Source organism: Lissotriton vulgaris, chromosome 1_1 (assembly GCF_964263255.1).
Source record: "Lissotriton vulgaris chromosome 1_1, aLisVul1.2, whole genome shotgun sequence".
NCBI lineage: Eukaryota > Metazoa > Chordata > Amphibia > Caudata > Salamandridae > Lissotriton > Lissotriton vulgaris.
The window spans coordinates 1,098,962,364-1,098,988,628 of NC_141685.1; the positions used below are offsets into that span (position 1 = coordinate 1,098,962,364).

Sequence of the window (26,265 nt, forward strand, 5' to 3'; positions counted from 1 at the left end):
TTGTACAACAGTACTGTGTACAGCTGGATTCAGCTGGCAGATAATGGGCTATACGAGTGTTAAAGCATGTGGCAAATTAACGTACATATTTTTATCTAGGTCACTTGGATCATAAAGAGAAAAAGTGCCTTACAGAACCCTCTGTTGGTGTACTGGAAGTTAAACGCAGAGTAGAGTCATTTGACAGAGCTACAGCACTTAATCCTGTGTAATTGGTCGATGGGCGTCACTATACAGGTGAACTCTTTATAATACGAATTTAATTAGTGCATAGACACCAAATTTGTTAGCTGGAATTTCATATTTATTTGCTGTCAAGAGATCAAACACTTAACTTAATGAATGAACATACTTCCCAGGCTACAGAAAACAGACTGAACTGCCAGGCTATGTTACATGATGATTTATAAATATTGAACCAGTTTTATGATCTTAAGGCTAGATTATGAATTTGGCGGTCCCTGGGACCGCCAAACACGTGGTTGAGTTGCGGTGGCAGTCGGGGACTGCTGCACCAGCAGTCTGACTGCGTATTACAAGTATGACAGTCGGACAGCCAGAGAACAGCTGCAACCACCAAGGATCCACGATCACTGGTGATGGCGCTGTGGCCCGAGGCCACAATATGCTTGGGGGTGCCGCTGCGGCACCTCCAAGCATATTATAAGTTTTCTCACTGCCCTCCTTTTGATGACGGTGAGTCCGCCATGAAAAGGGTGGTGGTGAGGAAACTTTGGGTGCCCTACAGGACCACCTGGTGCCTCAGTGCACAGGGGTGCATGCAGGGGGGCACATGGTGTACCCCCTTTTCTTTCTGCACCCGCAGTTCAAGCAAGGCATGGACTTTACAGTCGATGCGTGCTAGAACGAGCTGTGGCTGTCCTACAGCACTGCCTTTCTAAGGCTCCTCTATGAGCCTTTGAAAGGCAGCACCTTGGGCTAGCCGCAGCAGGACTGCACGCCCGGATTACAACTTGTAATCTGGCGGGCGGGCGGCGGTGGACTTTGGCAGTGTGGGAGCAGGGAGGTGGCATGTCACCCCACTCCCACACCGCCAAACTTGTAATTATGCCCTTAGATTTTTGGACATTTTCGTCTGTATTTATTTTTTTATCCTATTAGTATTTAGCCAAATTTAGTTTTTTGTTTGTGAAAAAATTAATTTGCATTTGATATATATATTTCCAATATTATGTAACAGATATATGTATATTTCTGCTTTGATGTCTGTAGTGCTAGCTATATACAACAAAATAATACTCACTTAAAACATTATCATTGTAGTAGAGCAGAAGTGCTTATCTGCAGCTAACATTGTAGTGTAACTGTATCCTGTTTTTAACTGCCTATACTGTCAAGTGTAGTGATCATGATTGACAGTAAGGAGCCAATCAAAAGGCAGTCTAATTCCTGTACTTTTCCTTATTTAAAAAAAAATATACTAACAGAGAAACTTACTTTTTTTAACAGCATTAATTCTTTTGATAATATATTTTTTGAAATGTTACCATTGACAATATATTATAATAAATATTACACACCAGGATATTACATATAACGTGTGTGGGTGCTTTTATTTCACAAAATGCACTGGTATAAAAACCCATATTTCACAGAGAACCATGAACTATGGGAAATATTTCGCGATTACCTGTGAAATACGGGTTTCATCAGCATAATAACAGCCCTCAAAACTGCTCTGCAGAGATTTACCAAAGTCAAGGCAGCTAGAATCATGCAGCAAGGGTACACAAATTATAAAGTCAAAAAGGCAGTAATATTGTCATCCATTTGAGGGTAGACCGATCCTTGATTGCTGAGCTATAGTTAATCCTTGTTCCTTGATTCCTGAGCTCTAGCCATTCCTTGTGCCTGTTCCTGGGCTTCAGCTATTTCTTGCTCCTGAACTGCAGCAGTTTCCCGTCTCCTGAACTAGCACTGCCTGCAGTGCTACCTTGTTTCCTGCGTTCCTGAGCTATAGTTATTCTTTGTTCCTGGGCTTCAGCTATTTCTTGTTCCTGAACTGAAGCAGTTTCCCTTCGCCTGAACTAGCACTGCCTGCAGTGCTACCTTTACCCCTGAGCCTTAGAATTCCTTGTTCCTGAACTGCAGCAGTTTCCTTTCTCCTGAACTAGCACTGCCCGCAGTGCTACCTTGACTCCTGAGCTTTAGTAATTCCCTGTTCCTGAACAAGCACTGCCTGCAGTACTACCTTGACTCCTGAGCCTTAGCTCAACTCTTGTCCCAGCCCCAGCACTGCCTTCTATGCTACTTTGTTTTCTTGATTCCTGAACCTGCACTATTCGAGTATACGTGTGTAGCCTCCCCTTCTGTATATCCGTTTCCAGTCCCTGCCTTTCTTCCCAGTTTGTGTGCCAACTGTGGCCAACCTCACGCTGTGCATGACCAAAGGCCATGCACAGCGTGGTTTTGCTGTCCATGAGGCATTGGATACAAGCGTATGGTTATAAAATATTACTTTAAACAAAAAACTAGAAATTCACTGTAAACACCAAAGGTTGGGGTGACGTTATAGTTAGACATGGTAATACTATCTATTATGGTCATAATATCTTACTTTACATTTAAAAAACCTTAAGAAATGTCCAAAGGGAAACCAAAAGGTTGAAGGAACGTTATAATTTGGTGAAAATGGCAGTTAAAACATACCATTTTAAATAAACGCAACAACTGAAATTCACTCGTGAAAATCTCAAGCAAATATAAACTTGTGACTGAAACTATAACTCGTGTCCCCACTGTGAGCTGCTTATGACTTCACATACAAACCAGTTTGGTTTTGAAGTTACCAACACACTAAAGCTAAATCTTATGGTACTTCAAAACTTGTCATATTTCTCTGGCTCAGTTCATAGTCACTTTCCAGGCCTTTGTCCCCCTACTGGTCCATGCTAATTGCTCTGATTCGCAGTAGAAGAGAACAAGCTTCTCAACACAAAAGGAGAAAGAAAATCTGTAATTGGCTCAGTTCCTTGAAAGGGGGTAAGGAGGAAAATCTGCATCTGATAATTAGCTTGTCACGCTGCTCCTAGAATGGGATATCCTTAGCCAATTCAAACAAAGGAGGGAGCCCAGACCTCTGAAGTCAACACAGGAGGGGCTCACCTTTAAAGTTTAGGTGGGATGGGATGTGGAAGCTAGGGTTAGAGTCGAAGCCCTCAGCGGACCTCTTTACAGAGAAACTTTGACATTGCCATGTTGGATTGTCCCAGAATGCTGTGCGAGATGGTTGGGATAGGGGTGGAGAAATGATCTGGCATCCTGGGAATGGCTAGAGTTTCCTGCCATCTAGAACCTTCCATCTCCTATTACTTTGTCCCCAAGCCAGTCAGGTACCCGGTGCCCCAGAACTGGTTTAGAGAGTGACCACAGCGTAGGGGTTGCTCATTTTCCTGGCCATACCACTGAATGGGCACAGGATAAGAAATATTTTATCACCCTTTTTTCGGCACTAAATTCAAATTTCCCCCACTCAGAGCTTTTCTGGTAAATATCTTGTCCAGCGGGTACTCAAACATTTGGGGCCTTCTTTGGCCACAGACTGCTGCCTTGCCCCGCTGAGGATTTTTTACTTCAATTTCAGAAACTAAATTCAGAGATAGAACTTTTCAACAGGAAGAACCTTGTCCCTGTATCCGACTCACACTCCGTCACAGTCAGCTTCAATGCACAACACGATGACCATGGTTGGCATTAATCCTTTTTGGCAATATGTTGAACCGTAAACTTTAAAAATTCATAACTCTTGTTTAACTAAATGGATTTTTGTTGTTTTGGTATAATTTTATTTATTAAATTGACTCTATTTTCCTGAATTGGTTTAGTATATTTCTTGTATTGTGTTTTGACTTTGTTACTGTTTGAGTACTGCATAAATACTTTATACCTTGCCTCTAAGTTAAGTTTGTCTGATTAGTGCCTTAGCTATAAGGGGTTGAGCTCAAGTTAATTTAGTGACTTTATGTCAAGGACTGTTATTATTATTTGAGGTGGGCTGTTGCATCCCTCAACTAATAACCCAATTTCTCACAATTTAGCTGAGTTTTTTTAAATGGAAAGTTCCCCTCCATAGTTAGATCCAGGAAGCCCACTCAACAGCAAGCTCACTACACCCCAGATAGTGTTAGAAAGTTCATACAGAGCTATTATGATTGCAAATCCCCCAGTATAGGGAAGTATGAAGTATTCTAAAAGGCCTAAAATCAGGCTCTCTATGGAGGCCGTTTTCGATGTGGCACAATCATGTAGTCTATCATGAGAGCTGTGGTGCCCACTTTAACCACCACCTTCGTGCTTTATTTAAGGTTGGATAGGTAGTTGAGTTGTTGAAGTGAAACACTGTCAACTTGTTGTGGAAACAAAATGAATGCAACCCCTTCTAAGATGGTCAATGTTCAGCCAATTAGATTGATGTCCATGGTGGCCTAAATAATGGACGGTATCTAGAAAATAGTGGTGAACAACCCAAAAACAAAGTTTTAGCTTGATTGGTCTCAGGCAAGCTTCAGGCCCAATCACAAAACAGAATCAGCTCTATTGCCTATGTTGGCCAAAAAGAGTAGCATCGAGGACTTCGGTGCCGCAGATTATGCGGGCCTTCTTTTGTTCCTCTCTGTTGCCTTTAATACTATTAATAATATGATATTGGACATGACTGGAATGGCTGCTTCTCTTCCCCCTTTCATCTCGAATTGTATGGAGTCCCACAACAGTGAACAATATCTGTCATCTATGTAATAATTAGCTCAAGCCCCTTAGATCTCTGTTTAGATTATTAGCCCTTCACTTACAAGACTCAAGCCATCATATGTTTCGAACCAAATTGTACAAATATAGCCACACACAGACTTAAATGAGCGTCTACACGTGGGTAGCTTTGGATGACCAATCCTTTTTGAAACAGTGCGGATAAGACAGAAGTGTGCACCATTGTTAATGAATATCTGACCTGGTCTCCTAAGTTTCTGAACCAAGTCAATGGGGACCAAACCAAAGTTCTAAACCTTAGTTTTGTAGTGGATGGAAAGTTCTCCCCGGACACAGATTAAAGTACTAACTGTTCCCTTCAGCTTAGAACACAACCAAAGACCCATTATTAGTACTCCTGTGGCTCTGCAATGGTTGTGGGACTGTGTTTTCTCATGACTAGACTATGGGACTGAATTATACTTAGGTCTGCTCTAAAAATAAACTGCAAAAACAAAAAATTCTAACGCATGAAGTGTGACAGGTCACAGAGACCCGACAAAGAACCAGCAGCATTATCCCTTCATTGGTTGCAGGTGAGGCAGTTTAGGTTGTTATGTATGTTTCATCAGGCCATTTTTTTACACTGGTCATTGACTTCTAAAAAAGATCTTGAACATCTATTCTTCAGGTAGTGGTCTGTGGTTTATCCATTAATGGCAGCTGATTGTTGGTCTTTTTAAAACAGCTTGTCAAGAATGCAGGTTTTTTTGGGTGCTTGTGAAACTATTTTACAAAGGTGTAAATAATTTCTAACTGGAGATATATTTCCATTATTTATGGCACATAGGGGACAGCCCGCAACCAGGGCCTTCATAAATGTGTTTGGGTTAAAAGAACTATCCTGTGTTTTTCACACTGCCTCTAAAAGAATGCTCAATTAAAAATTATTAAGCATTTCACAAGTTCTTGAAATGCTTACCTTTTCTGTTTAGAATTCTGTTAGACTTTGTATTTTGTGTTATGAAGCCAAAAAGTGTTTAAAGCACATTAAATACCCTTGTTCATTAATACATATAATTGTTTTGGGTAGAAAACATATTCTCATCAAGAATTGGAGTAAATAGTGACAGGTCTGCAAAATGCTTGTTGATCCTCACAAAAATAACATCAAGACCAGACACAGAATATCAGACACCACTCCTAAAAATATCACCTGAAAGTGCGAGGGCACTGAACTGGGGAAGAAATAAGCTTCCGCCTCCATTTTAAAAGAGAGAATACAAGTACTGATGTGAGGAAGCATGTAATATTTAATAATGTTATGTGACTGAACTCTGCAGGCAAACTTCAGCTGCCATTTTTCTACATATTTTCGAGTGGCGGCAAAGGTTTGTAAATCCAAAATAAAAAAATATACATCGTGAATGGTTATTGTATCAATAGGTGGATTTATATCTAAGGACAGGGTACAGATGTATTTGTTTATGGCTGTGATTCACAAGGAATGCTATACAGGGTAAACCTAAGAGACTAATGGAAAAGTCAAGGAAGGAAACCCTTTACACAACTATTGTAGTCTACCTGAAGACTATCAAAATGATCATTGAGAGGAATGATTCAGTGAGTAATAGAGGATGTTGGAGAGCCCAACATCCTCAGTTTCCTGTAGGCACTTGCTTTCTCTCGGTGCCAGGTTACACTATCAGAAGGTCTGTGTGAGCTAAACAGGCCCATCTATGACTTCAGGAGGAGTACTGGAGCGAGAAAAAGGAAAAGGCGGTATCCTGGTTTCCCCACCCCCTTTCAGCATCCAACTTTATCCTTTGGTTTGATGGGGAGGATCCCTTTCACTACTCTCCTTTCTCAGCTAGTTTCTCCAGATTTTTTTCCTGGTTACCTCATTCATGGTCTTTCCAGTAAGCATCTCTTGTACCTCTCTGTGCCTTCTCTGGAAAAGTCTTTGAATTTTCCTCCATGGCTATCATAAACGTTCATCCTTTAGTGGGTGTTTCTAACTTTCCTACTGAGTATTCGCTCCTAGGGACACTGCAAGCCTACATTTATCGATTCATGATGGATGGACGAGTGGAGAGAGGGGGTAAGGGCCAGAGAGAGAGATGGGCAGTAAGAAAAAGAGAGAGGAATTATGTTGACTAAGCATCACTGTCAAGTCAAAGCAGGTTACTCTTACTCACTTGCGGAATGTGTAATACTGTATATTCTCTTTGATGGCTGACTTTCCATGGGGTACAGCTCTTCTTTTCCTTTCGTGCTTATCAGATAAACCGTGTTGGCAATAAGAGGACCTGTTATGAAAAGGAAGTAACAATTATTCTACAAGTTACCTTGTAATCGCAAAAATTACCAGGGGTTCTGCCATGTGGCATGAAGTGAGATTACAGAAACAAACTTGCAAAACTACCAGGGGTGTCAACTTTTTTTTTTTTTTACTGAAATTTATTTTATTGTTGCATCAAAGTATACAGGTACAGTGTAATTGTTCTGCTGACATGGCCTCAACATTCAGCCACGAGCAGCCAAGCGTGCCACGTTTTTTAGTATCTATATAACTGGTGCAAACATACATTTTCTTGGATGATCAATGTAGATCGTACAAACATGTCCGCAGGCCGGGAAACAGTGAATCTATATCGCCAATGGGGCGGTGGATAACAGCAGGTATGTAGGATCCCACCTTGAGAGCGTCGGATCAAGGTCTGCACTGTCCATACAGTGGTGGCACCTGATAACGAGGGGGACAAAAACCGTGGGTGGGAAGTATATGGGCGCTAGCAGGGTCTAGGCAAGGGGATACTGGCGACGGGTGTCAGGGGGGGGGCCTCGGATACCAGGGGTGTCAACTTTATGGACATTATAAAATAACACCTTGTTTGACCCCGCTTTAGAGGGCTAAAGTGTAGAACAACAAAGGTTTTGGATCCTACGTCTACCCAGCCCGGATCTCAACAACAAAATAGACAGAACAGAGTGGCTGGATAGGAAAAGTTTGTATCGTTAGTATCAGTCACGCAGTCGAAATGTACTACGTTACCAAGGTCTTCGGTACCAAAAACAAATTTATTTAATTTTTATCTGTTTTTTAGATTCATCAAAACGCATGGGCAAACCAAAGACTGTCACGACAGTGAATACATGAATGCAGTATTTACATTTGTACACACATACCAATATACATTATTTACAAGGTGAAAGAAACACAATTGAATAAAGACAGTTATAAAAGACACACCAAAAAAAGCAATAACATTAATCAATATTCAAACATTAATTGCATTTATATACAGTGAGAAAATTCCTACAAAAAGCAAGGGTACAACCAGTCCATGGGGATGTGAAACCAAAGGACAGGCGGGGACAGATGGAGTAGTACGCCTGCCTGCCTGACAACACTGTGGTTGATATTTATAATGGGTTGCACCACTAGGGTCCCAGATGGTGTTTACTTTCTCTTCCTAGGTGCACCCTTTTGAATAGCCACAGGATGGGTATGTCGACGCGTTTCGAACCGGATTATTGACGGTTCTCTTCAGGACAGGGACTGGGAACAATGATTCTGTAACAATATACAGAGTGGGTGTCAGAGTTAGATATAATAGTTGTGTGAAAACTTTTAGCAATGACTCCACACCATGAAAAGACTTTTACCTGCACGTGGCAAAGAATGTGCCTTGGTGTCGGTAAATCGCCAGGAAAGGGGTTGATTCTGTGAAAACATACAAAATTGGAGCTTAGCACCCTAGTCCGAGTAGGAACTTTCGGGCTATACTGATACATATCACCTAATGCCATCAAGGACAAGAGCTCGTACCTGTGGTTAGCCGGTTCGGGTTCTTAAAGGTTTGGTTGTCCGCCACGCGGTACACACACGAGAGTGGGACTGCTTACATATTGACAATGTTTCGATGCGCAAGCTGAAAATGACACACAGAAATCGGCGCGCGAGATTAGACAAGTACTCCAGTGTGAGACAAAATGTGTAAGTTGCGGAGCCGAGTAACAATTCCTACCTGAATGAGTAGCTTGTGCAACGTGTGGCAACTGATGTCAGAAATCACTTCAGAGCTGGTCTATAAGTGAGCCAGGACCTGCGTTACAAGAAGGCAAGGGTAATTAAACCAAGCTTTCCCATGGGGCGGAGAGTCATGGCGATATGGTGCTTAGCGCGTTTTGGCAGGGAACCTGCAATCCACTTACTTTATCAGGAGGATTCAATCACTCGGAGTATCTCGGACTGGAACACGCACAGCCTGTTAGTGTGTCTCAGCGCTTGCTTGAATATTTGAAAACTCCCTGGCCGGTTGGCTCGTGGGAGTGGCTAGTGGGCGGAGTGAGTGAAGGATCATGGTCCATGTAGTTCGGGCCATTTTTAGATGAATATTGACAGACTTTTGTTGGGCACAGGACCTAGTGAGTACAGCGTGTGATCATACCGGGGCAAAGGTATTTACAATCAGATTGACTGCGTGTTGGACACTATATCAACAAGACATAGTGAGCCTACCAACTGTTGGACAGGGTGCCAAGACAATGCAACAACAATCAAAGTATGCACAACATGTACAGACTATTATGTAGAAAATAAATGAACAACCGGGTTTTAAAAAAACAGCAGCACAACCAAGCTCAGCCGAGGAACTAAGGGTTGGATCACAGACTGGAAATTTCAGACATTTCGTTCAGGCCAGTGTTAGACGTGTCAAACTTCAGAATGAGGTACGCTTCTTTCTGAGACAAGCGCAGATCAGGGTCTCCACTGCCACCCCTGATGACCGCCAGGACTGTCCATCTGATGTCTTGACTGGAATGGTTTTTTTGCAGAAAGTGTGAAACAAGTGGGGCTGTCAGGATTTTATTGTTAATTCTTGAACGGTGCTGAATGATGCGCTGGCGAACCTCCTGAGTGGTTTTGCCGATGTACAGCAAATTGCACGGACATTGGATGGCATACACAGTGTAATTGGTTTTGCAATTTGTGTGTTCATTATGGCGCCAGAACTTCTTCCCATCGGTGAATAGTGACCCCTCCATGGTGAGTTCGCAGACGGAACAGATCCCACACTTGCGGTGCCCCGTAACAGGATTTGCTCCAAAGATGGTATTCTGGTGATCCCTTTTGGGTTGCGGTCTAGTCGATGTTATCATTTGCCCAATGCTCCTGTTCTTTTTCAGAGCAAAGAGGGGGGCGCCTATGTCCGGAAGGATTTCCTTGACCAGGTGCCAACTGCGTCTGATGATTTTTTGCAGCTGGTTGGTGTGGGGGCCGAAGGTGGAAACGCATACCATCCGGTCCGTCGCGGGTTTGGATCTTTTTTCAAGGAGGTGTTCCCTTGGTCTCCATCTCGCTCTCTTCATAGAGTGTTTCAGGAGCTTCTGGGGGTAGCCACGTTCCTGTAACTTGGAGGTCAGTGCTTGTCCATGTAGTTCGAATTGCTCGATGGTGGTACAGTTACGTCGGACGCGGAGGTATTGGCCATAAGGGAGATTGTCCCTTAGGCTGCGCGGATGGTAGCTCTTGTAATGAAGAGCATTGTTTTTATCCGTCTTCTTCTGGTACAAAGAGCATGACAATGCATTTTCTTTTACTGAGACTTCGACATCCAGAAACGGGAGTGTTTTTTCATGATAGCTCAGGCTGAATTTAATGTCTGGGCTCCTGTTGTTCAGCCACACATGGAATTCTTCCAAATGTATAGATGTGCCATTCCACACGCACCAAACATCATCTATAAATCGGAGCCATTGTCCGATGGAGTCTCTGTAGGGGTTGTTATTCAGGACAAACTTTTCTTCAAACTGGCCCATAAACAGGATGGCCATTTCGGGGGCGAAAGGACAGCCCATCGCCGAGCCTTTAATTTGTAAGAACATTTCGTCCTCAAAGGTGAAGAAGTTTTTCTTGAGGGCCACCGTAGCCAGAGAGATTATTAGATCTGTAGGCACCCTGTGTGGGCGCGGTCGACCCTCCAGATAGAGTTCCATGACATCCAAACCGTCTTGCTGGGGTATTTGGGTGTATAGCGAGGACACATCCATGGTAGCCAATAACTGACAAGAAGGATCAAATGGTACACCTTCGACCTTGTTGATGAAGTCCATTGTGTCCCTTAGGTAGGATGGCACTTGTACAACCAGCGGTTTCAAAAACACATCCACAAATTTGGAAATGGGCTCTAGAACAGAGTCACACCCAGAAGTCTTTTCATGGTGTGGAGTCATTGCTAAAAGTTTTCACACAACTATTATATCTAACTCTGACACCCACTCTGTATATTGTTACAGAATCATTGTTCCCAGTCCCTGTCCTGAAGAGAACCGTCAATAATCCGGTTCGAAACGCGTCGACATACCCATCCTGTGGCTATTCAAAAGGGTGCACCTAGGAAGAGAAAGTAAACACCATCTGGGACCCTAGTGGTGCAACCCATTATAAATATCAACCACAGTGTTGTCAGGCAGGCAGGCGTACTACTCCATCTGTCCCCGCCTGTCCTTTGGTTTCACATCCCCATGGACTGGTTGTACCCTTGCTTTTTGTAGGAATTTTCTCACTGTATATAAATGCAATTAATGTTTGAATATTGATTAATGTTATTGCTTTTTTTGGTGTGTCTTTTATAACTGTCTTTATTCAATTGTGTTTCTTTCACCTTGTAAATAATGTATATTGGTATGTGTGTACAAATGTAAATAATGCATTCATGTATTCACTGTCGTGACAGTCTTTGGTTTGCCCATGCGTTTTGATGAATCTAAAAAACAGATAAAAATTAAATAAATTTGTTTTTGGTACCGAAGACCTTGGTAACGTAGTACATTTCGACTGCGTGACTGATACTAACGATACAAACTTTTCCTATCCAGCCACTCTATTTTATTTTAGAGGGCTAAAGGGCAGAGTGGCTACTGGGCCCCAACAGGTTTGATTGTGGTTGTATGCCACTGGTGTGCAAACCTCTTGCTGGACCCTCCCTCAGCGACCCTGTCTGTATGGCCAGTTCCCCTAGTAGTTATGACAAATGCATGAATTGGTCACAGGTGCAGCTTTGACCATCCACACACGTCAAATGTGTTTGTTTTGTTTCATGGTTCTTGCCCCTTTTGTGGTAGTGTGTGAAACAGTACTGCGTTGTGCTGACACTGGAGCATAACTAGCAGGCATTCCTTCTCATGGGCAGGTTCACAGCAAGCAAGGACAGTCTTAGGTCTGTTGAACCAGTTGCAGTCATGTCTCCGCGCATACAGCCGCCCTGCTCCAACTCCGTGGGGAAGCGGCCCTGGAGCATGGAGCGAAGATGTAGCTAGAGCTGTGGTGGCTTTGGTTATCTGCAAGCAGGTCTGAGCTCTCAATCGGGCCTACTGCAGATGCAACCCTGGTAAGACCAGCGTCGTCCTCATGGCAGGAGCAACCTTGATTGGGCCGATACGGTTAGTTACAGCCCCAGTCGAGCTGATATCAATACATCAGGTGTGGCACGACTGGGCCTTCTAAGACAGCTGTATACCTGACTGGGCTGATGTTTTCAACATGGTAGATGCAATCCAATTTTAGCATTAACTGGGATTTGTAACTTCAATCATGCCAATGTCAACATGGCAGATACAGTCCCAACTGAGCGGCTATGATCAACATGGCCGAGGCAGTCTTCACCGGGCCACAACAGTAAGTTGCATAAAGTGGTTCCCTGCAGGAACCAGGCTGGCGAAACCCTTTGCCGCATGAGTTATTCTTAGCTTGCTGTCACTTAGCCAGATTCCTATAGATGGCCGACACACTGGGCTTCTCCTCCTGGACAGTCTCTCCTGCTGCAGAGTCAGGCAGACTCCTTCCCTCTCTCAGCAGGCAGGTAGGATTCTAGGCATTGTGGCAGACCCTCAGCTCCTCCAGCAAAATGTGCAGACTTCCAGTAAGGCCCAGTCACCTCAGGGAAACTGGCTACTAGGCAGACACCAGCTCTGGTAACAAAGTACTCTGGACTACACCTCCCTTCCCTGGCCAGAAAGTAGTTTGAACTGGACCTAAATGGGATGGCTTGTGTCCTAAATGTGTACACAACTTCTAGACAGGAATGCCAATTATTTGTCTCATACTTCAGAACTAACTGTTTTGGGGTGGTTTTCTTACAAGTGTCCATCTCAGAATGACCTCCTGACAAAGCCTTTGTCTAGAGTGTTGCTTCTCACAATGGGGAGCACGGGCTATCTCCAGACTGGAGCAACCACAACACATTCAAAATGAAGCATGATCAGATAAGAGAGGTTTTTAGAGGATTTTATGAAAAACTGTATACACAGGGCAATACTGAGGATATGGAGGAAGTTAGGAACTATCTTGGAGGTGTGCGTGCGTCAAGAGTTACAAAAGAAGAAGGTGAAATGTTAGATTCTACCCTACGTATGGAGGAATTTATAGATGCATTAAATAACTTACCAGCAGGAAAGGCATCAGGACCCGATCAAATCCCGGTCGAATTTTATAAAGTATTTCGTGACTGTTTGTTGGTTTATATGTTTGAAGTTATGGTACATGTGCAACAAGGAGGGCTTTCACCAGATTCTTGGCGCGGCGCAGATTTAATTGTTATTGCCAAAAAAGGGAAGCCCGCAACCCTCCCGGGATCCTACAGACCCATCACATTGATGAACTCAGATAGTAAGGTCTACTCTAAAATGTTGGCAAAGAGACTAGCAGGCTGTATTGAACATTTGGTGAGCCCGTCACAGCATGGTTTCATACCCGGGAAGGGTACCACTCAGCACATTAGGACGCTAATCACTACGATCGATGTGGCAGATGTTACAGGCGACCCTTTTTCAGCATTGTTTTTAGACGCCGAGAAGGCTTTTGATAGGGTCGCCTGGGACTATCTATGGGAAACTATGAGGTGGTGTGGTATTGGGCCAGGCTATATATGCGCTATACAAGCTTTATATAGAGAGCCAGTGGTCAAAATCAGAGTAAACGGAGGGCACTCGGATTCAATACATGTACAACGGGGGACTCGTCAGGGCTGCCCATCTTCACCATTACTGTTTGCTTTGTACATTGAGCCACTACTACGTAAGTTAGAGGAAAACCAGGCTATTCAACCCGTCTCATTCAATAGATGCACGGTGAAAATTTTGGCCTACGCTGACGACGTGGCTATTTTGACTCCGAATCCGGATATAGCTATGGTTGGAGTAGAGGCAGAAGCGCATGAGTTTGGGTTGATGTCTGGTTATAACCTAAATAAAACTAAAACACAGATCATTCTGAATAGATTTGCATCAAGTTTAGATAGCAGGGTGGTCAGCAATGCAACCTATCTAGGTATTGATGTTACTGTAAAACTGGAGGATTTAGTAGAGCGAAACATTGAACCACTGCTTACTAAGGTAAAAAAAGATTTGGAAAGAATAAGCAATCTACATCTTTCATTGGTTGGAACTACAAACGTGCTGAAAATGATGGTCCTGCCTAAATTTTTGTATCTATTCAGGTCAATACCTCTGATTTTTGACAACAAATGGTTTAATAGGTTGGAAAGTTTGGCCAATAGATTTATATGGGCAAGAGGGAAAACTCGTAGGGCATATAAATTCATTTCCCTGCCAAGGGATAGAGGGGGGTGGGGTGCACCAGATTTTAGGTTATACTTTTTGGCGGCTGCACTCCAGTATATGCAGGGATTAATTGGAGGAGGGGGCGGGGCATCAAAGACCATGAATATGTCAATTGAAACTTACACAATGATATTGGGTCAAAACGCTGACAACGGATTCCTGTACTATACGGATTTGGGGTATCTTAGAAGGCAGCCGTACAAAACCCTAAGGGCAGCACTTAAAGTCTGGAGTATTTTTTTAAAGAAATCGGGCATGGGTAGATTTAATAGGTACACCAGAGTCTACAAGAACAAATCATTCCCTGAAGAAATCTTTTCTGATGCATTAATGGCAGAATGGGAGGGTAAAGGGATACAGCAAGTTGGGGACTTAGTCAAACCAGAGGGCATAATACAATTTGAGGAATTGATTAGAATATATAAAGTAAACAGAAGGGACTTCTTTAAGTATCTTCAGATCAGGAGTTTCCTTAGGAATAAACAAGGAGGTCCACTGGGCTTTCAGCCAACTGAGTTGATGGAAGGGCTAATTACAGGGGAGGAATACTCCATTAGGCTAATATATGCTGTACTGGCAAAAATCAGACCTGATGATCTAGACAAACATAGGGCCAAATGGGGGGAAAGGATAGAGGCCACACCCGAATCATTTAACGTTTCACTGGAGCTAGGTCGGTCTATCCTATGCTCCGCCCCCTTGCAATCCCAACATTACAAAACGCTATTCTCGCTATACTATACCCCAGCCAGGATTGCGAAGTGGGGGGGTACGGAAGGCACTACGTGCCCCAGGTGCAACTCTACTGAGGCAGATATCGTCCACATGTTTGCCACTTGTCCTCAATTATACACACTAATCAAAGATGTAGAAAATTTTTTAACCAATTCATTAAAGATCAGGTTAACCTTCTCGGTCGGTTTAATTATGCTGGGTGTGGATATTGGAAATGAGTATGTGGATTCAGGTGATGAAATGTTTATGTTTATGGCAGCGGCTGTCTTTAGATTAATGCTAGCCAGGGTATGGTTAGATAAGAATCCCCCGACTTTGCAAACATGGTTATCAAACCTCATTGCCATACATAACTTAGAAAAATACATATATGCAAGAAAGGGTAGGAGTGGGAGAGTACGAGGTATTAAGATATGGGGACCTTTGGAGAAATGGAGAACAGGAATAGGTTGATTTATTTTTTACTGATGTAATATGATGGTGTTTACTATACTATATAATTTAATATATGATATGTTTTCCCCCTTTTGGCGGTTAAATAACTTTAACGTGAAATTTATTTGGATTGTACTGTAAGATGAACAAATGTATGAACAAAATGCTGCATTTTTGGTTTTGTTTTTTATGTCTCTATTTTTTCTGTAATGTGTGCTTTTTTCTTTTTGAAAGGTAAAATAAAAGATATTTAAAAAAAAAAAAAAAAAAAATGAAGCATGAGGTTTCTGCACTTTCCTGTAATCAGCCTCTATGAGGAAGTAAGCACTGATAGACAAAAGGACAAACTGGACCTAATAATGTCCTCAGCTAATACAACAAAAACTGCAGTACTACCATCAACCAAATGACAGTGCTCAGGACCAGCTAATCAGTAGCCTCTTGTTTACAGACGTCTTTGTGGAATTTCTGAAGGTAGCACTTTTTTCATGCCCCTCGCTTCAGTGTCTGGTTTTCCACCTTCCAATCTCAGTAATGCAGACAAAACATTGCCACTGTACTCGGAAGGTGTTCTCATCCTCAATCTTGGAGTGTGCTACGCCAGGGACATCCAGAATGGATCCAGCACGCCTCAGCATTCAGGCTTACTTATACAGAACCCTCTTACTGAACGTCCTACACATACACACACAACACACTCACTTGGCATACACAGTGGAAGGCTTCAGAAAGTTCTGGGCTCACACATAGCAATGAAACAGTACCTAAATAAAGCCTGTAGGCCACACTCTCAGTGATCTAGGTAAAAAGGCCTACCACGCTATCAATCTATAAAAAAAAGATGATATTAATCCACCACCATGTTATGCCCCCTTACATAGGACAGGGACAGTACTCCTGTATCAAAGGACACGTCCAGGACCTCACACTGTCAGGGCAAAGCCTCTGCAGGCACGCTAAGATTAACTTGATGCTAGCTCCAAGACAAAAAGTAAGGATACTAGATATGCATGCAGTTGGCAACTCAGGACACACCATGCAGGAGAGACATTTCTGTCCAATACACTCCTCTCCCAGATCTGACAATACGGATCCACACTCCACCTGAAAAACTCCAGTCATTGGATGAGAAAAACCGTCAGGAAAATCAATCTGCATGACTATGATTCATTAAAGCTTTAGATTCCACTGTAGAATCTCGGCCTTTTAACGAGAGAATATCTGAGCATGCTAAGATTCTCACTTTTTAATGCATTATGACTGGTCTACAAACTTGGCACCCAACAAGTAAGGATGGAACCTCCTCAAAGCCCACACTATGGCAAAGCATTTTTTCACAATAGTCCCCCAGTTCTATTTCCTGGGGAGTACTTCGCAACTGAGAAAGGTCACTGTACGCGCTATATCCTTGTTAGCAAATGAGCCAACACTGCTCAAACTTATCTGAGGCGTCGGTCTCTATAAAGATGGAATTAATCAGTATACTTAGGGGCCTTCCGTACAGGTGCCTTGCATAATGTTAGCCTCATGTCTTTAAAAGACTTCTGGCAGTCATCTTCTTGTGCTGTTTCTAGGATATCAGAACTGTCAAAGGCCTAGGCGTGTCCCTTGATGTGAGCATTGCCCTGGACATGTCCTGCAGGGGTGCACTTAGTGTGCTCTAATTTGTGACAGGGAAACTCTGTCCCTATCATGGGTTCAAGTGTAGGAGAGTAGGGTCTGCAATCCTATGATCACCCCAGATTTTTGCTTTTTGCTTCACTGGTTTACGACTTCTCTGGCTGTGGGCCTGCTAATCAGACCCACAGCCTTGCTGTTCTCTCACTAAATTGACACGTGTACCTTAGGTGCATTTACCAATTGGTACTGGGCCACCTTATCAGACCCTGTAACTCAGGGCATAGGTGTACCCAGGGCCAACCAGGGGCTGCAGCATGTATTATGCCACCCCTGGCTGGCCATCTAAATCTGACACAACTGGCTGCACGACAGCTGGGGCAAAGTGGTGTAATCACCCTTTGCTGTAGATATAGTATACCTATATCTAACCCTCAAATGGACACATGTATTCCTATCAGTCACTCCTATGGCAGGCCTTAACAATCCTGAAGGCAGAGTGCTTGGAATTATGTGAGATGGTGCTCTGGCATGAGCTGAGCCTGTCTGCAGCTTGCGGAACCAAGTCCTAATAGCTGTTTTATGATAACGCGTACCATATACTCTTAAGTGCATTATAATGCTCGCGGTTATTTGCCAACTCAGGTATCGCTTTATCAAAACATGTCGAGTAAGGTGTCATACGAATTGGAATACTAACCCCTCGCCAATTCTGGCGACGGGGTTCGCATTCCACCCTTCTAGAGGGACACGACATGTATGTAACTGTGAACCCCGGTTAAAGTTAACTCGAGCCTCAGCATCACAAAATGGATGCTGCCACCACAGACACAAGTCTGACCCCCTGCAGCTGGGAGTCCTTCCAGCGAGGGGAGCTTGGACGAAGGGGTTCCTTTCAGGGGCGGTGCTAGCACCATCCCAGACAGGGTTTTGTGTATCCTATGTAGGCAGGGCTGAATAGGAAGGTGACTGCAAGTGGCACCCCGGTGCTCACTGTGCATCTGCCAGTTTGAACCAGTTCCAGGGGCACACCAGCCCCTGAGCTGGGGAAAGTCCGGCATGGGAGAGGGGTGTAACCACCCCCCTTTCTGGTCCCACCCATGGGCAGGACCTAGTCCCGTACCAGCCCCTTTCTTTAGAATAAAGGTGGGAGCGGGGACCCTTCCAAATTAGATCATCTTTGAATCCTGAAACTACTTTCTACGAAAGGAACTCAAGACTTCTTCCTAAGATTTCTCCCTTGTGACTAAGGAGTAGTCACCCTGCATCTGCGGGCACTAACTAAGTAAACTGCGGTTTGCTGCACGTCCTTCCTCCGGAACCAGACCGACCAGCACTACGAGACCCGGCTTCCCTGGCACCTCTGACCTCTACCTACATCATCAGCCCAGCTGAGATTCGTGGGTGTGACGAGACCTCGAGGGACCGGCCATCTTCAGAACTGCACTACGCTTATCCAGCACGACCCCGAGGGATCCTCGAGTGAGTGCTTTGGGGGTTTGAGAAGCCCTAACCCTGAGCAGCTCCAGCACCGAAGTCCAGCCCCTAGCATCCACGAGATCTGCGTGGGGCCCTTCTGCTCTTTGCTGCTCACCGCGTTGTCTGGCCACTTGCCTGCTGGCTTGTAGCCCTCTTGACGACGAACGCCGACACTTCCATCGCTGGTCTGGTTGCTCCAGACTGGCCCTTGCTCCCCTCCAACAGAGGAGCACCCCGGACCCTCCTGGTCCACTCCAGACGCCATTTTGAGTCCACCGCGTGGGCTTGCATTTGCCAAGAGTTGTTGCCCCAATCCTGGGTCCAGCATCGCCGACAGCAGATACCTTCGTGGGTCAGCTCGCACCTCCATCCTGGTCGCCGACAAAACCTCCTGGTCCGAGAGACTACAGAGCCCAGCGTCGCCCACTCACCTGGTCGAGGTGACTTCATCCGGTGCCATCCTGGTACCCATCTAATCACTGGCTAGTGATTCAGAACTTGGTCCCCTCTGCTTACAGGTACCCTCTTCAGCTGATCCAGTCCTTGGATCGGCCCGGAACATCTTCACTGGTCACCTGCCAGCAACTTCCACTTCAGGCTCCTGGTTCGTCGACGAAGAAACCCGACTACACTTGAACCCTATGCAGCCGCAGCCCCTGGGCTAGGTAAACCGAGTACCACGGTGCTCCAGCGTAGACCAACTCTCTAAGTGTCTAGATCCACTTTCGTTTTTGACCTACCTAGTCGGGTTCGCCCAAGAACACTAACTTTTGCATTTACTAGTATCCATAGACTTTGTCCCGCATCAAGCGTGAGAGTTCCCACTCTGCACACGACGTCCCTAGGCCTCCTGCTCCTAATCCAAGGGTTCAGCATTGTAGGCCTAGCATTTCTAAAGTCTTTGAGAGTAGTACTTACCTGCTAGTAATTTCACATTCCACTTTTGTAGTATATGGTTTTCTGTGCCCCTCGGGCAGTTGTGTAAATTGTGCAACTTTCAGAAATTCTTTAAGAGCTTTGTATTGTGCTTAGCGCCCTGTCCTCATAAAGAGTCCAGGGCTGTTGTGTTATAAATAAATATCCTTTTATTTTCATAACAACTTGTGTGGTGTCTTTTCACTTGGTGTTCAAGGGGTATATGTGATGGTATAACAGCTGGCTTAACACGCCCTCTAGAGTTTAGCCTAAAGACTGCTCTTGTCCATGCTACTAGGATAGCTGGTCTATAAGGTTGACTTACAACCAATCATCAATAAGGGTTGTTTGGACTGATACATAGTGATCACTAGAATAGTGAGCACTGCATATCAGGCCAACTTCTCACATCAAGCATGTAGCATGGTGGTGGAAGCATGCAGTATTTTACCATTCCTAGTATGGCCGGACCTTTTTTATCTGTTACAGTCGTGTAAAGTGCTGCTTCTGCAGGTGAACCTGGATCCTTGCACTATTATACTGCACAGATGTGTGTTTGTCTGTATGCACACATTGTGAATGTCTGAGTGAACCAGAGTGAAGTAAGCCTCCAGGTTCCATTTTTGAAGTCCCTCACTTGTTCGTATGCACAAAAAGGAGATGAGTTTACTTTCCCGGATAGTGAAAATATATTGCTGACACACCGGAGTCTGGAAGATGTGGACTTAAACAGATTGAGGAAAGAGGAAACACCCTTCCTTTAGAAATCCAATGAGGTATTTTTGCAACAGAAGCTTATAATTAGTATCCTGAGCATCAGCATGTAGTGGATAGTGGGAGTAATGGGTGGGACTGCAGTGTGAAGGGTACTTTAAAAAAGAGTTAGCCTTTTGTCTTTCATCCTGATCACTATTAGGCCAGCCTGTTGATAAGTCAGGTGCAGAATTCTCACAGCTATTTGTCCTTCTATTGTGGGTGTTCCAGTCTGAAGACGATCCTGGTGAGAGGAACATCACTATAGACCAGAAGCTCCCCAACTTTTAGAACCATGACCAATTTTTTAAAATGACAAACTTTAGTAACCCACCTTCTTTTCATGTACATGAGGTGTGATTTTTTAATGTAACTAAAGCATCATATGGTAGCACATTGCCATTTAGACATCACATTTTCAATTGAAAATGGCCACTAACTTTACAAAGACATACAGCTTTACTGATACAAGTATGTAGCCTACAGCACTTACATGATAATGTGTGGAAATGGGTTTTTTGTGAATATTTATACTTTGTGCATCACCAAGTAAAGTGGCTTTGTCTTGAGCCTATTAAAATCAGTTCCAGCACACTTCAGAGTTACAAAAAAGACTGTTTTGTTGTGAGTTGCAAAAAACAATCTCCTTTCCCTTTCAGTCAGAGAAAGAAAATTAAACACCAATCCCATGTAAAAGGATAAGCAGTAGTTTCAGAAGACATAGCTCGACATTTGGCCTCTGTGGTTGAAACACCACAAATGTGACGATATAAACACATAATTTAAAGGCATCTTTATTTAGTGCTGGAACATTCCTGACTCACCAAAAATCTGCTCTTGAATGAAGCACAGTTTGAGAAACACTGCTCTAGACAAAGGCTGATTGACCGTTAAAGGAGTTGGGTCGCCAGAGATGGAAGGACCTATTTCCGGATGGGAAGTTGGTCACCTGGGGATTGTGAACAAAAATGGGGCCAAAGCTTCTCCAGATTTAAATATCTGCAGATTCAGAGTTGGTCAATGGAAGTAGGAGACCAAATTGGAATCTACAATGAGCCGGAGAAGCTTTTCAAACTGTGTATTTAAAAAAGAAGTCTCATTGTGGTATTGGCTGATTCTAGAGATGGAGGACGGCCCCTTCGAGTTGCCCGAGGTCATGTGGGGAGATTGCTTGCCGGAGATCACGACAGAAGACCAATGGCAAGTAACAATGTCTATGCTCTATAAAATAGTAAAACCTGCAAATTTAAGGCAGAACCATTTCTTTATGTTTCACAGGGCGTATTGGTCTCCTCGAAGACTTTCCAAATTTAGCTCTGGCGGTGTGGTGGCGTGTCCCAAGTGCAAGAGCCCCAACGAAGATGACCTGCACATGTTCCTGCTATGTCCGAAGATCAAAGAGTTCTGGGAGGCCGTGAGTAGCTGTCTGTCAAGGGCCCTAGACCTGCAGATCACGGTAAGCCTTGAGCTAGTTATATCTGGAAGACTTGATCTGCAAGGTAAGGGTACTGATGATAATGCTAAGCTCATTTTTAGGTCTCGGCTAGCCGCGCGGAAGCGCGTCTCCGCCGAGATCTTTTGTCAGCGAGTGTGCTTCCCAGGAGACACTCCTGGCGCGCGCAGGCGAATCTAAACTGGCACGCGCATTAGTACGAGCGCTGCGCGAGGCTCCCACACAACACACGCATGCGCATACATAGAAACAGAAGCGCTCACGCACGCACATACATACAGAACCCCCCCCACTCATACACACACACACGCGCGCGCACACACACACACACAAACACACACACACACACACACACACGTGCACCGGCCCCCGCCTCTCCCCTTTAACTTACTGTGGCAATCTGGGGGACTCCGCTCTCCGCACCGGCAGGGAGAGTTGACGCTGCGGCTCCTTTCCCGGGACTCCCTCTTGGTCAAGGGAGTCCTGCAACACGTGTGCAACGTCCTGTTGTCGGCCCAGGGGCTCTCCACGCTCGCAGGAGCCCCGGGCCACTCGACGCATTTCCTCCGCCTGCCTCCTCTTCCGGTCCGGTCGCGGCTCCGCCCCCGTCACAGGCGACCTTGCCTGACTTCCGGTGCGGCTGTGTATGGCGCGTGCACGCCTGACCTGCACGCCATGCAAAATCATACCTATCGAATTTGTCAAGGCTTATTTTGCATTTTAATCTTACGTGCGTCAGGACACACTGACAGTGTAACCAGGCGCTATACAAACTCAGAAATAAATAAATAAAATAAATTGCACACCCACGAGCGCACACACTTGAACACAGCAAGCCTTGGGCATCGTCCAATACGGTAGCACCTTTAATCCTGGACCTTTGCTTCCGCCTCCATTTGAGAATCTTTCTCAATGACCATTGGACAACCAGGTTAATAAGCGTGGAGACAGCCAGCCACTGATCTTATATTCAGTGCTTTAATTGAGTCGGTGCTGTACGCACCTTACCCTTAGCTTTGAAAAAAGATCAGCAGCCGCTGAATATGGAGTAAGCAATAATTACAATGATTCACTGTTTTCTCATCCGCGCTGCTATTGTATCACAGACAGCAGAAAAAATTGCTTTGAAAAAGGCCTTGCCGTCTCCCATTTCAGCTCCTTCCAGGAATCTGCCTTTATGTGCCGCGGGCTTTCTTCTGTATGGTCTCCTTTCAGCCGCATAAAAGAGTCCAGATGCACGCCTTTCGTGGGAGGGGGAGGGGGGTCCTTCCCTGGTTTAACTCGGTTTATCTGTAGCTACCTCACTGAGGTGCCTTTCTGCATGTCAGCTGTCACTCATTGTGAGTGACACTACAACTCAATGCCATGCCAGATTGGTGCTTGCGTCGGTGTTATGCAATCAATTAAGCACTCTCACGTCTGGCAAACGTCACTCAAAGCAGAGAATTAGCTAAACATGCAAAACAAACAAAATTGCTGAAAACGTTAAATGAAATATTTTTAAACGTTATCTGCCCCTCAGTTTCCATAGATGTGAAATGAATGGTGGTCAGCCATCAGCGGTAGTATTTTTGAGAGAAATGTTTTAAATATGCATCTGCTCCACTTACAATTTTTGAGCACACCTGAAATCTGCTACCACGTCTGTGCTTTCTTGAAAGTAGCCATCCAGGCCAGTAGTGAGTGCAGAGTAGTGAGTGCAGAGTAGTGAGTGCAGAGTAGTGAGTGCAGAGTGAGTGTGCAGAGTAGTGAGTGCAGAGTAGTGAGTGCAGAGTAGTGAGTGCAGAGTGAGTGTGCAGAATGCAGAATAGTGAGTGCAGAGTAGTGAGTGCAGAGTAGTGAGTGCAGAGTAGTGAGTGCAGAGTAGTGAGTAGTGAGTGCAGAGTAGTGAGTGCAGAGTAGTGAGTAGTGAGTGCAGAGTAGTGAGTAGTGAGTGCAGAGTAGTGAGTGCAGAGTAGTGAGTAGTGAGTGCAGAGTAGTGAGTGCAGAGTAGTGAGTAGTGAGTGCAGAGTAGTGAGTAGTGAGTAGTGAGTGCAGAGTAGTGAGTAGTGAGTGCAGAGTAGTGAGTGCAGAGTAGTGAGTAGAGAGTAGTGAGTGCAGAGTAGTGAGTGCAGAGTAGTGAGTGCAGAGTAGTGAGTAGTGAGTGAAGAGTAGTGAGTAGTGAGTGCAGGGTAGTGAGTAGTGAGTGCAGAGTAGTGAGTGCAGAGTAGTGAGTAGTGAGTAGTGAGTGCAGAGTAGTGAGTAGTGAGTGCAGAGTAGTGAGTAGTGAGTGCAGAGTAGTGAGTAGTGAGTGCAGAGTAGTGAGTGCAGAGTAGTGAGTGCAGAGAAGTGAGTGCAGAGTAGTGAGTAGTGAGTGCAGAGTAGTGAGTAGTGAGTGCAGAGTAGTGAGTGCAGAGTAGTGAGTGCAGAGTAGTGAGTGCAGAGTAGTGAGTAGTGAGTGCAGAGTAGTGAGTGCAGAGTAGTGAGTAGTGAGTGCAGAGTAGTGAGTAGTGAGTGCAGAGTAGTGAGTAGTGAGTGCAGAGTAGTGAGTGCAGAGTAGTGAGTAGTGAGTGCAGAGTAGTGAGTGCAGAGTAGTGAGTAGTGAGTGCAGAGTAGTGAGTAGTGAGGGCAGAGTAGTGAGGACAGAGTAGTGAGTAGTGAGTGCAGAGTAGTGAGGGCAGAGTGCAGAGTAGTGAGGGCAGAGTGCAGAGTAGTGAGGGCACAGAGTGCAGAGTAGTGAGGGCAGAGTGCAGAGTAGTGAGGGCAGAGTGCAGAGTAGTGAGTGCAGAGTAGTGAGGGCAGAGTGCAGAGTAGTGAGTGCAGAGTAGTGAGTGCAGAGTAGTGAGTAGTGAGTGCAGAGTAGTGAGTAGTGAGTGCAGAGTAGTGAGTGCAGAGTAGTGAGTGCAGAGTAGTGAGTAGTGAGTGCAGAGTAGTGAGTAGTGAGTGCAGAGTAGTGAGTAGTGAGTAGTGAGTGCAGAGTAGTGAGTGCAGAGTAGTGAGTGCAGAGTAGTGAGTGCAGAGTAGTGAGTGCAGAGTGAGTGTGCAGAGCAGTGAGTGCAGGTGCAGAGTGGTGTGTGCTGTTGAGTGCAGAGTGCTGTGTATTGGCAATGTAAATGACAATGCCATTTATTTATGATTTAAAGAAAAAAAAGAAATGTCATGAGCAATGCCAATAGCTCTACCTTTAATGATGCCGAGACCATTGCATTGCAAATGCTTGTTTATGCTATACTTCTGGCACAAAGAGAGATTTGTAAATTGTGGGTCTCACAGGTCCCCCCAACAGAACTGGATTGGTTATGAGCTATGAGATTCACTGCAAAGTTGGATATTTCGGATCAGACAAAAAAGAGAAATACATTTTGGACTCCATTTTTGCTGTGTTTTAGGTGAGGGTAAGGGTCTTTTGCGTTTGATAAAATATGAATCTAATGATTAAGCCTTTGCCCACCTTGGCTGGTTGAAGTCTTCTTAGGTATTGTGAAGACTAGCGGTAAGGGTGGACACGCTTTAGAGGAAGACTCTCTGCCCTATTCATACGGGAGGGCTATGCCCGGAGGAGAGCCTCTGCTCTAAATAGCGTTGTGTAAGCCTTTTTCCTGCAATGCCAGTAAATGAGGTGAAAAGCCTAGGGTGGTTTCATTTAGTAGTGGGCGGCGAAAATGCAAATGAGGATAAAAATGTTTTTTTTTTTAAAAGAAGGCTGATTGTGGAACACAGTCTGAGAAGCATAAATTAAAGAAGAAATTTACCAAACTGATTCTGGAAGTGCAGAAAATATACATTATCTGTATGCTATACCTCAAAAAGAGTGGGAGCTGTTGACTCACTTGTTGTTCTAGTTCCAATTTCTCTCTGATCAAGGAAGGGTTGCTCCACAGAGTACCCAGAGGACTACAGTGCAACCACAGCTGGTGCCTGTTTGTTCAGCTAGCCTCCCACAGGTGAGTTAAACTCACCTGTAGTCTAATTTGGAGGAAGAGCTGGAGCACCTAGAGAATCCTGTCTGGAATAAGAGGGAATGAGTAAGTCAACCCTTCAGGAGGAGCTGACTACTGGCGTGGGCAAGAGAAGTTGCCCCTGAAGGAGCGTCAAAGTGAGTCTGGCTCTGCCTCCCTCACCTTTACCAAATAGTACAATTCATGGCACAGCTGAAGTGCGCCAGAACGGATTTCCCCATTGACACTGCTGTCACAAGGGTAGCACTTGCCCCATGTGTGCCCAAGCAGTCTGTGCTGCTGAAGAAGAGACTTGAGGTTAAGGTGTGGCACTGCCCAAGTGTGGCCACATGGACTTTTGTAGAGAATAGCCGAGTGACACTTGCCAGACATATGCCCAAGCGGACTACGCTGCTAGAAGTGAAACTGCTGCCTGCAGGCACTTTCCCACTGTGTGCCCAAATGACTGTACATCTGGCTGAGGTACTGAATGGAAGTGCACCCGACTGGATTACACTGCCACCTTTTTAATGAAGTGCCTTGATGCAACCCAACTTTTGTCCCTTGACCTACGATAGGAAGACGACTGCACTGCCACCTAGACGCATGGGAGGATGGATCAGCAGA

General features: G+C 44.7%; 1 protein-coding gene across 3 annotated transcripts in view; it reads right to left on the minus strand.

The window, feature by feature from the left end:
• Nucleotides 1-26,265, minus strand: part of LOC147748673 (uncharacterized) — a 106,050-nt gene that overhangs the window by 63,902 nt on the left and 15,883 nt on the right. For all 3 annotated transcript variants that reach the window (XM_086963540.1, XM_086963546.1, XM_086963542.1), the window contains exon 3: nt 6,906-7,016. In XM_086963540.1, the coding sequence (XP_086819666.1) occupies nt 6,906-7,016 (111 nt within the window). The remainder of the gene's footprint in view (nt 1-6,905; nt 7,017-26,265) is intronic.